General features: G+C 41.5%; 1 protein-coding gene across 2 annotated transcripts; it reads left to right on the forward strand.

Annotated features, from left to right (window-relative positions):
- The first annotated feature begins 780 nt into the window (after nucleotides 1-780).
- Nucleotides 781-10694, forward strand: SRSF3 (serine and arginine rich splicing factor 3). 2 transcript variants are annotated; one of them, XR_005010857.1, is made up of 7 exons: nucleotides 1022-1142; nucleotides 2820-3027; nucleotides 4445-4579; nucleotides 5486-5942; nucleotides 6796-6834; nucleotides 7475-7561; nucleotides 7706-10694. XR_005010857.1 is itself a non-coding variant. In XM_036766464.1 (6 exons), the coding sequence occupies exons 2-6, from the start codon at nucleotides 2822-2824 to the stop codon at nucleotides 7731-7733; spliced, it is 495 nt and encodes a 164-aa protein (XP_036622359.1). In that variant the 5' UTR covers nucleotides 781-1142; nucleotides 2820-2821; the 3' UTR covers nucleotides 7734-10694. The 2 variants fall into 2 exon arrangements, 1 of the variants encoding a protein (XP_036622359.1); XM_036766464.1 differs by lacking the exon at nucleotides 5486-5942 and having other exon boundaries at nucleotides 781-1142.
- The last annotated feature ends 683 nt before the right edge of the window (nucleotides 10695-11377 follow it).

Raw genomic sequence — 11377 nt, forward strand, 5'->3', positions numbered from 1 at the left:
AACAAACAGGCCTAGTACATCTGCCTGGTAAGGTTACTCATCGAAAACAATTACATGCACACACATACATATTGCATTAAATATACATCATGTATATACACACACATTCATATGTTCATATTTGTACATATAAACATATACGCATGTATACGGCATGTGTGAACACGTGTGTATGTGCATGCAGAAATATATTGTGTATGTTTACGCATTTGCATATAAATACCATGTAAACTTTGACCATCGTGTAAATAAGTTTAATGCGAAGTTATAGGTAGAAGATGTACCGGATTCCATGCCGTCTTGGGGAGGGAGGTGGGGAATCATGCAGAACTGAGTGTTGTAAACTAAAAAATAAAAAATCTTAATAAAAAAACATTAAAGAATTTGCTTGGCATGGAGCCGTCTGCTCCTGGGCAGCAGGGACTGCTCTGTCTTTTGTTTTGTGTCCTTTCTCGGTATTTTCGGCACTTAGTACAGTACTTAGGACCCATTAAGGGATTAATAAATACCAGCTGATCGAGGGGTTTATTGGGTCGTCGCAGGCGGGCAACAATACTCTGCGTGGGCCCTGAACGTACGCCGAGAACATCTGGCCAGACGCCTCCATTACGAAAGTCTACAGCGCTCTACGCTGCGGCACCGGAACGGGCTTCCATCATTTTCCAGACATTAGCACACTGAACGGGGGTCGGGGTGGGGGTGGGGAGTAGTGAGAAACAATAATGGAGCGCGGTGGAACGTGGGGGGAGGGGGCCGGCCGGCCGGCCGCACATCACACGCAGAGTGCGCGCGCACTCGGCATCTGGGGAAGCCGGCCGTCCTTGGCGGGACAAGCGCAGCTTTCGGGCTCAGGCCTGCTCCCGGCAACCAACCGCTGTCTGAGCGGGCTCACAACTTAAGACGAAGGGCGGGCCCTTCCGAGGTGTCGGTCACGGCGTTCCTCGTCCTCTGATTGGCCAGAGCCCTCTGTCACGTGGCCTAGGGCGGCGACATATAAGCCGGGAGGCGAAGGCGGCGTTCCGCCATTTTGTGGACGTCGGGGGAGTACCTCAACAGCTGCGCGGGGACGGAGCCGGGAGGAGCGGGAAAAACCCAGTCGAGCGGTGGGAGTCGGATCCCCGCCTGCTAAGCCACAGCAACCGGTAAGGAAACGGGCAGGGGAGCGGGCGGTTGGGTTCTTTTTCGCCGCCGTCGTAGCCGTGAGGCCCGAGCGAGGCTGGGCACAGACAAAGAGGCGCCGCCGCCATTTTGTGACGTTCGGCGGCCGGCGGTCGAGCCGCCCTCGGTAGTGCGGGGAGGAACCGCCGAAGCCCCGAGCAGGGGTTGGGCAGCCGGGGAGCGCTGGGAGGGGAGCCCCGGGGGCTGAGGAGGGAGGAAGGAGCGGGGGAGGGGACGGACGGACGATGCATCCGGAAGAGGAAGGGGCAGCCGGGCGCGGCCTCCCGGCTCATGGCGCCTCTGCCTGCGCGGCCCGCGGCTCGCTCCACGACGAGTTGATCCTCGATGGTTGCCGCGGGCTTGGCCTCGGCGGAGTGAAGCTTCCCTCCTGCTCCTCTCGGGGCGGGGGTGAGGATGGAGGGCCTCGGCTGCGCGGCCTCATGAGTGCGGGGGCTGGAGAGGGGACGCTCGGCTTGCTGGGAAAGAGGGAGGGAGGGAGGGAGGGGGCCGCGCATCCTCTTTGTTGCTGCTGCCGCTTCTCGCGGCGGCTCCCAATCAAGAGTGGGCCCGTGGGTGCTGCGCACATAGAGAGACCCCTGGGGCAGCCCCGTGTGCCTCCGTACAGGCCTCAAACCTGTAGCCATGAACGTCCGCCTTTTTTGTTTGGTTTGGGCCAGGGGGTGTTTACCTTTCCAAATTTTGATGCGACCTGTTCTGACTTGCTTCCCAGAAAAATCCTTAGGTTGGGTGTGGCGTGTTTTACACCCGGCATGGGTTTGGAGTGGCGTGTTTGAAATGGCTCGTTTTTGTGCCCCTTCTTGAGTTTGGTTTGGGGGTTAAGAGTTTCCTGTCTGTGCCCAGTGAAGTTAAAAATTGGGTTGATATTCAAATAAGCGTGACAAGCAAGAATGCGGCGTGTTTCAATTTTTTATGTAGGCTTGTTTATTACTTACTTCCCTTTGGCTTCATGCGCCTTCTCACCAAGGATGCACAGAGCAGTAATGGCCCACTATGAAGGATGTTCAAATCAGCACAGATTTGCAGTTTTGAAGGATGATCTGCAATAGTTGATCTACAAATCAAATCCACAAACATTAAACACTTAATATGCATCCCTCCCCCTAGCTCCCAATGGAATGGGAGAGACTACCAGCAAAAAACTGTAAAAACAAGACATACAGGGTAAATTGGAGATGATCTCAGGAAGAAGACACTAACATTAAATTAGGAGGAAGGGGAAAGACTTATTTTCGGAAAGCTTACATTACAGAAGAATCATTAACTGAGTCTTTGGTTTCGATTATACTAAGGACCACAAAGTCTTGGGTTTCAAGGGCACTTAGGGGCCAGTTTAGGGGTGGGGATCTTGGAATGAAATGACACTGTTCTTTTGCCAAAGACTTTGCTTCTGGAGCTACTTCCCCATATATGCTACTACACAAAAACATGAAAGGAAAGTTTCCCAGAGGCAGGTGGGTTGGTGAGTAGTTACAGAAGCGCATTGGATTTCATTGGACTTTTCTTATCTATGATATTCTCTATTGGAGTGCCCTTAGTTATCATTAGTTAGCATCTTAAACCCTACTGATAAAGGATTTTATTAAAGTTTTGTAAATACTAAACCTTTTTTTTTTTTGCCATTTGCCATTGTCTCATTACAGAGATGCATCGTGACTCTTGTCCACTGGATTGTAAGGTTTATGTAGGTAACCTTGGTAACAATGGCAACAAGACTGAATTGGAGCGAGCTTTTGGATATTATGGACCACTCCGAAGTGTGTGGGTTGCAAGAAATCCTCCCGGCTTTGCTTTTGTTGAATTTGAAGATCCCAGAGATGCAGCTGATGCTGTTAGAGAGCTAGATGGAAGGTAAATACTCTGTAACATCTCTGTAAAGTTATTTCTACTGATATGAGTTATACATATTGAATTCACTAGAAGTAACTTAATTGTATATCATAAAATTATAACACCATTACACAGACAACATTTTAAGGCAATTCCTTCATTTTTCAGCAGTGAAAACTGAGACAGGTTAGAATATAGCTAATTTGCCCATCATCACACGATTAGTATCAGTTGGGAGCCCTCTATGATACCAGTGAAATTCTACAACTAGATCACTACCATATCAGTGAGCAAAATAAATCATTTACCAGATTTGGTGCAAACTTTATGATTCTCATTCACAGTAAAGTTATCATTTTTGTTATGCTCCTAAATAGGCCCTTTTTTACTCAAGGAGCTTCACTCAGTTCTTTCTTGGTGACTTAATTAAATTAGTATTAGGGTAAGGTTAGAGTTGATGGCCACCCAGCTCTCTTGTTGGCAGAATTATCGTACTTTGGTATTACAAAGCCACTACAGAAGATAAATCAAGCTAAAACTGGTTGGTGTTTTTTATGCTCAATTTATCTGTACTATGCCATCTAGTGTTCAGATGTTCCTATTTTGGGGGCCTAAAATATATATATCCTAACTTAAAACTGTAGAGTAAAATGCCAAAGGCAACCACATAATCAGAGTATAAAGTTGTGTGGCAGAATAAAGATCTGAGCTGATATAAAGTGCTTTTAAAGGTGTTTTCCATTTTAAAATGCAAAAAATCAAATTATAAATTTGAAATGAGATAGTTACTAGGGTAGCAGCAACAAACAGAACTGGTAAACCAAGACCAGTATTAAGAGATCCCAAGTGCTTAGAGGTGAATTTTTAATACACATACTGTCTGCTGCATTTGGATGCAAAGTTGAGACATGATGTGTTAAGAGCTTTGTCTTGTATACTTTCCCCCAAATTTCTCTTGGACCTTTTCTTTGCATTTAGCATTTATTTTGCCTGAAAGTTTTGTTGTGTCTAAGTGGAGTATAATCATCTTGAAGAAGGCAATCGGTCTTAATAATTTGATATTCCTCCCAATGTTTTACCATATGGCTACCTAAATGTTGAATAAGTATGCCTATTTATTGCAAATGCTTATAGCCATTTTGCATAAAATCAGATGATATGGGGAAGTAATAGAGAACATCAGACTGGTTATGTCACTGTTCTAAGGACTAATAGCAGAAAAAGTGCTGGATTGAAGTACCCAGTCACAATCTCTGGGTTTCAGTTCCTCACTTGTAAAATGAGGAGTTGGACTAGATAGCCTTTCCAGCTCTATATCTAGGTAGCAGAAGTAGGAAAGCATGTTTTGCAAGGATCTGTGGCTAAAATGTTTGTAGTTGCTCTTGTGTGTGTTTTTAAGATCATTTTTTAGTATATATATATGTACTTTCCTTTAAAGAACACTTTGTGGCTGCCGGGTAAGGGTGGAACTATCGAATGGTGAGAAAAGAAGTCGCAATCGTGGTCCACCACCTTCTTGGGGCCGTCGCCCAAGGGATGATTATCGGAGAAGAAGTCCTCCACCCCGACGCAGGTACTTTAGAATCAAAGAATGTGTTTAGAGCCCTTGGTGTTAAACCATAGAGCAATATAGGAGCAGGTGTTTCCCTAAAGCATGTTGATGGGTAACATCGATTGCTGAGATTCTGAGGTGGTGTTTTTTTTTTTTAAACAGCCTTGCTGGGGCGATAGTGGGGAGTGTTATGTAAGTTGATGCTGAATGTTGGCTTTGGTCTTTAGGTCATTGTTCAAGTTGCTAGTAACTTCAGTCCTGGATCTATCTTCTTCAGATTATTTTAGTTCATCTTCTAGTCACATCTTTTTCCAGTCTTCCCTTTTACTTCAGTTTAGGCCATTTCCCGTTCCTTGACTCAATAATGGCAGACTTGACATGACAACAGTTTAGCTTTCCACGCAAATGTTTCTTTCTACTTTATTTGCACAATTGTAATATTTGTTAAGAAATGTTACAACTGGTGAAGTAGAAATTAATCTTAAAACAAGTTTAAACTTAGGCCACTAATAAAGGGGGCTAAACAGGATGTAATTCCAGTCATCTTAAGTTTTTCAAACCCAAATCTGAAATTTCCATTTTTTTTGGTAATTAAAAATGGCACATCATTCTTGGACCCAGGCATTGCTGTCTGGTGGCTATCTGCATCTCCTCAAATCTCCAACATGATTTCTACAGGACTGAATTTATTTACCTGTTAAAGGTGAGTGAAGTCCTTCTTAGGAGATGGGAGTTTGAAACTGCCCCTTCTGCTATTTTAAAAATAAAACAAAACAAAAGGCCAAAAAAAAATCACCCCACACTTGTTTGCCCATCGTAATAAGATTATATGTTAGCTAATAGATGGTTGTACTGATGGCTTGTTTTTTTCATTTTTTTTTTTGTGCTTTTTGGTCCATCTATTAATAAAAATGAACCCCGTTACAGAGTCACCATCATGTCTCTTCTCACCACCCTCTGAGTCTGCATTAGCCAGTCAACTAGCCCTTTCAGCGTCATGTGACCAGCGCGCCCCATTCAGCTTGGCTGGTGTCGTTTCACATGACCCAGGCATGGCCAGTCGTCAGGTTGCACCGCCCTTTGGTTCCCGAGCATGCTGTTTTCTCTCAGCCTTCTCTCCAACCTTAACCAAATCGGCAGCAGCCACCTCGACCGCCCACACATTCCTGGCCAATCAGCTCAGCTGTTTATTTACCAAATGTCTTCACAACAACTACAGCAGCAGCCTTCGGCTAACAAAAAAGCAGGAAAAATCCACAACACCCCCTTCGCCAACCAACTAAATACAACGCAACATCTGGCAAAACCTTTTCAGCAAATTCTTCCTGGCCGTCAGTCCGGCAGCCTCACCTCACCATTTCTAGCTTGTTGAAACCCAAAACTAGTAAGTTTTTCCTGCTTATACAGTTTACTGCTGGTTAAAATAAGGAGTAAGCGGCTTAAGTAATTACTTTTCTCGATCAAAGGCTGGCTGTGCATAATTGAATGGTAACGTACAGATATTGCTTGAATAAAACTTTTAAGGGTGATAGGGAACTTTTAATGTAACTAGAACCTCAAGCAAAACTCATTTGCATGTGTGAGATGCCAAACTAAAAATTTAATATCTCTAACAAATTTTAGCTTTCCTTTCTAGCAAAATATTTGTTGAATCCTATCACCTTTAAATGGTTTTACTAACAGTTTTCAAAATTTAAAACAATTTTTGGGGTGAAGTGGGCCAAGCTAAGGTAATTTTTTGTAAGCCTAAACACACTCTTAAAATGTGACAATCACAAATATGCAGTTCTAATGTATCACTTAATGGCATCAATATTTACACTGAGCGCGTTTTCACAGTTTTTCACTTTATCCACTTGGTACCTTAAGTCTTGTCATGGACTTCTAGGTTTGCATGGGTTCCAAATACTGGTCTATGGCACTGTTTTTGGAACTACTTGTGGGACTACATTTTGGCGTGGTGTTTGGGTAGTGAAGTTAGTTGACCTGGAAGTTTTGCATTGGACAGATCTGCTGTGAAGCATTCTTTGTTAAAGTGAATTCATGGTTGGAATACCTGCTTTTCACTTGAGCTTTTTGTTCCTTAATCCTTCTGTGCTTTTTTGTTTTGGACGATGGGTGCCAGTTCTTCGGCACGATCACTGGGCCCAACAGTGAGATTGAAAAGTTGGGAAATGCCTCACGCCAGAAATACTAAAATTGATAGTGAGCCTAATTTGTCCTATTTCTGATTGTAGATCACCACGAAGAAGAAGCTTTTCTCGCAGTCGGAGCAGGTAAAGCAATTGTATATTTTCGATTGGGGGTTCTTGCTAGTAATTCTTGTCTGTTTGTCAGTTGAGTGTATAAGGAATTTTCAAATGATGCCCAATTTTACGGGTCTTTCCTACAAACCTACCTATTGCTTGGGGGAGGAGACAGGGCATCTTCAACCTGGAGTTCTCAAGGCCTTCTAATCTTCTACCCATTTTTCCAGTCTTAACTCTTTGTGTATCTTGTTTCAGCCAAAGTGGCCTATTTGCTTTTCCCCCGAGTGCAACATTTTATATATCTAATCCTCCACGTACACAACCTGATTGCCTTGCTTGGAATGCCCTCCTTTTCAGGATATATAACTTCCTTAGGTGCTGCCTACCATCTGGGCAGTCTTGCTTGATTTTTTTTTACACTCCCCTCTGCTCTTATCTGTATGCATACAGAAGAATTTTAGAGTCTTAAGAGCAGACTTTTGTGCTCAAAGCCCTCGTGCTTGTGGTACTCCCAGTAGGTGCATAATGAATGTTGTTTGTTGAATTAAGCTTTATGTTGTATAAGTTAGATGAATTCACCTTTAAATCTAATCCTACTGGTTCTTTGAAATAATTTCCAGTTAAATTTGAGCAGTCGTGCTGATTTTTCTTTCTTTTACTGCTTCAGGTCCCTTTCAAGAGATAGAAGAAGGGAGAGATCGTTGTCACGGGAGAGAAATCATAAGCCTTCTCGTTCCTTTTCCAGGTCTCGTAGGTAGGTTCCTTTAAAAATTTGAGTAAACTACAGAAATAACTATGTCTTGTGATTTTTAAATAAATACTTAGCATATACAAAATGTTTTTATGAGATTCAAGTCATAGGTATTGAGATATAATGATTTTTTTTCCCCTTGTCCAGTCGCTCTAGGTCAAATGAAAGGAAGTAGAACATCGGCCTTCAAGAGGAGTGATGTACAGGAAGTAGCTCTTCATTTGACAGGAGCATGTACAGAACATTACAAGTTTTGTTTGAGCCTTCATAAGCTCAGTGCATTTTTAAAATGTTTTAGCTGTTAAAATTTGTTTGTCTTGTAACGGTGACACATGTAAAGATGTGTATCTGTATGGTTTGAAACAGATCATATAAGGCATGTAATACCAAGAATTTGTTACTTTACAATGTTCCCTTAAACAAAATTTTAATTTCTATTGATTACTATCAGTTTATTTTGCAACAAATTGCAAATAAACCTGTAAAACCTGCAGTGGCCAAAAATGACATCTTGACTATGTCTGGGGGTTGGGGGGGGCGGTCAGGGAATGAGAGTCACAACGTTGGAGAGAGCCTTGGTTTTTGTGCACAGCAGTTATATTTACTGCTGCAGTTAAACAGAATACATGCAGTGTTCCAAAGCTCTATTTAGAACAGGCCAGCAGGTAAATTGGGAAGTTAAAAGCATACCAAAATAAGACATTTGGTCACAAGGTGTGGTGGCAGTTTTAGAAAGGAAAACCCCCTTTTTTTTTCTTTCTAAGTGGACACACATATAAAAAAACCTAAGAGGTTTCAAGGAAGTTTAGTTTTTCCACTAAAGATCATGGATTCTTTTTGTAGTTGATACACTGAGAGTAACTGGTAATACTCAAAATTAACCATTCACACAAACTGAGTTTAAGGGTACACTGTAGAGACTTTTTGAGTTACTGTGCAAGATTTTTTTTCATGATGTCATTTGTAACATGTTTTGTGAGACCTTCGGGATTAAAGTTTTGGTTACAAATTGTTGCTTAACTTGAATACTTAAAAGTTTTCCTTGTAGAACCTAATTCAGCCTATGAGCTTGGTACATGCAGTCCAGGTTTAAACATTCCTATCAGAAGCCATACTTATATTTTTCTTGTTAAAGTGCTTTTGGAGTAATAAAATACTAGCTAGCCTATTTGTGTCATAGCCAGTTGAATCCACTGTTCATCACAGTTCTTGTATAAAAGCAGTTGACTGCACAAAGCTGCTGTTTTATGAGTTGGACTTGATTATTTTGAGAGTGGTTTCTTGGTGGGGTGGTTTGTTCTGCTAGGTAATCATAGTTGCCCACTCCTTAAAAAGAGAAGCCAGTTCAGGGTTCATGATACCACAACTTGCTCAGATGAATAATTCCAGGATATATTTCATTGTAAACCAAATGAAAAATGGCCGTAGAGGCTTTCAGCATGAAAACAATTCTCACTTAAATTTAGATTGCTTCCGTTCTATAAGTTGAGGTCTTGCATGGGAATTCCAAACTAAGCATCATGATGTCAAATTCACATTATAGCTCAAATGTAACAGTGCAGAACTGAAACTGGAGGCATGCTTAACCTTCCTAGATAATGGGAAGGATTGTAATTTCAAACTTTTGTGCACTTAGATTAAATCATAATGCAACAGTTTTGTGGCTTAGTTTCCTTAAATGTCCTTTTTAAAGTAGTCTTGGGTGATGAATCATAATAAATTCTGTTGTCAGTGTTGGTTCAGGCATTATATTAGTGAGACAATAAAATTGAGTAATTTTCATTTGAAATATGTCCTGAACCATTTATAAAAAAGTTCAGGATATTATCTGAGGCTTATTTCAGATAGCTTTGGTTGCAGGATGTCCCTAGGATAGGATTTTGCCCCCCTCTGGGAAGGCCAATAAGTAGCAAACAGTAGTGAAACAGTAAGATGTTTGATCAGACTTCAGTTGTTCACAAGAGGCCTCCTGACCCCAAAAAGTAGCTAAACTGGAAGCCGGAAGAATTATTTTACTAAAATGATAACTTTAATTCTACACTGCTTAAACATTTCAGTGCTCTGTTTCTTGACTGGGGTGGGGCTGGGAAGAGAGTCTCACCAAGGTTGCATCACACGGTTCAAGGTAGGGGTTTCATCTCTACAATGTGCACCCAAGAAACCTAACCTCTCCTGGTTTTTCCTTCAGACTATGAAAGCTTATTTGTTCATAGACAAAAGGCTCCATGTGCTAACCCACCCCCACCTCCCTCTTCCAAAGTAATGCTACTTTGAGGTGGGTGTAGTAAATATACTTTGATATGTGTGCATAAGTTTCGTGACTTCTGTCTAAAATGAAGTGCATAGTTCCTGAAAAGCTAGAGGTGGTGTGAGGGGAAGAAACTTATTTTATAGGAGATGAAGACATGGCTTAGGTACACCAGCTTGCATAGATAGCATCACATGACTAATACTGGACAGGATCCAAAACGACTTTACACTGCAATAGACTGACTTTGTGCTGCAGTCAACGTTAGTTGTATTAGGTGATGAGATACGAAGTTTACATAATTCCCTGTTTTCAAGTAGCTTATCATTTTAAGCCGCTGTACTTAATTTTCCCCAGCATTAAAATTTGGGGAAATTTTTTTTTTTTTTGAAAATTACAGTTGGAATTGTGAGGTGTTTTTAAACTACCGTGATGAAGTTCAGCTTGCATTAAAGTGTCCACTAGGGGTCACTGTGTTGATAATTTTGATTCCTTCTGACTGAGGGAAGTTTTTTAATATTTTTTTGTAATTCAAAACCCAGTGGTATTTATGTGTCTTAGTTGAGTATTTCTGTTGCCAGATCTGTCATTGCTTGGGTTCTGTGTTGATGTGGTGGCCTTTAGTCCCAGCCAGGGCAATGGGAGAGGCAAGGAAAGGAGTTACAAATTGCCGTAGTTGGATGTTCTCAAATACCTTTTATTTGTGTAATACTTGGTACTTTCCAAGTGCTTTCATCTTTTAGTTCCTCAGTAATGTTCTTAGGTCATACCTTTTAGTTCTGTTAGAGCTGGGGCTTAAGCCCATGTCTTGTGCTTCCCTGGTTTCAGATTTGCATAAGAATATAAATATATTTGATTAAAGTTATTAATAAATGGGAGAAATGGCAAGTATTTTTATTATCAAGCTTAGTTCTTGAAGCAATTATGTGATTAGTTCCTGAATGAGAAGATGTTGAAAGGTTACAGCATACATTGCTAATTGCCTAACTTTTGATTCCATTTTTGCTGTTTAAAATTATGTCTGCTTATTAAGGAAAATAAAGCTTTAATAACAACATACTTCAATACAGGCTTATTGCCTGGTACATAGTCGTAAGGAAACCAAATATTTAAGATGTAATGATTGTTTTTCAGAAGTCTGCCAAAGTGTAATGCCTTAACCAGATTGACATGCTCGCTGGATTATTGAGCAAATCAAAAACCTTTCGATACGGTGAAATTAACCCAGATAGATATTCCTTGTTCCTCACCCTTGATTTGCTGTTTAGTTTCTGATTTGTTTGGCTTATACGCAGTTTCTGGTGAAATGGCTTGTTCTCCTTGAAAGTTGGAAGAATAAGTTTTTCTGCAACCCAAAAGCTTACATCCAAGAAGGTAAACATTGGTAGAATAAAATATGAGGTGCGGTATTGAGGCCACTGAGATATTGTGGATGTTCCTTCCACAATAGTTTGTAGTCATGGTAGGCTAAAAAGGCACTTGATGACCAACTGGACTGAATTAGGCAGGTTTCTAGACAACTGTCCACTCCAGGCCCATACCTGGAGCCATCTCAGCTGGATTATTTGTCC

The sequence above is a fragment of the Trichosurus vulpecula genome, chromosome 7 (assembly GCF_011100635.1).
Source record: "Trichosurus vulpecula isolate mTriVul1 chromosome 7, mTriVul1.pri, whole genome shotgun sequence".
NCBI classification, from domain to species: domain Eukaryota; kingdom Metazoa; phylum Chordata; class Mammalia; order Diprotodontia; family Phalangeridae; genus Trichosurus; species Trichosurus vulpecula.

Bases quoted from the DNA above. Each gene is read 5' to 3' on its own strand.
- SRSF3 (XM_036766464.1), top strand. From the start codon at position 2,822: ATGCATCGTGACTCTTGTCCACTGGATTGTAAGGTTTATGTAGGTAAC. The intron at 6,835-7,474 runs GTAAAGCAATTG...TTACTGCTTCAG, and splicing joins TTTTCTCGCAGTCGGAGCAG to GTCCCTTTCAAGAGATAGAA. The intron at 7,562-7,705 runs GTAGGTTCCTTT...CCCCTTGTCCAG, and splicing joins TCCTTTTCCAGGTCTCGTAG to TCGCTCTAGGTCAAATGAAA.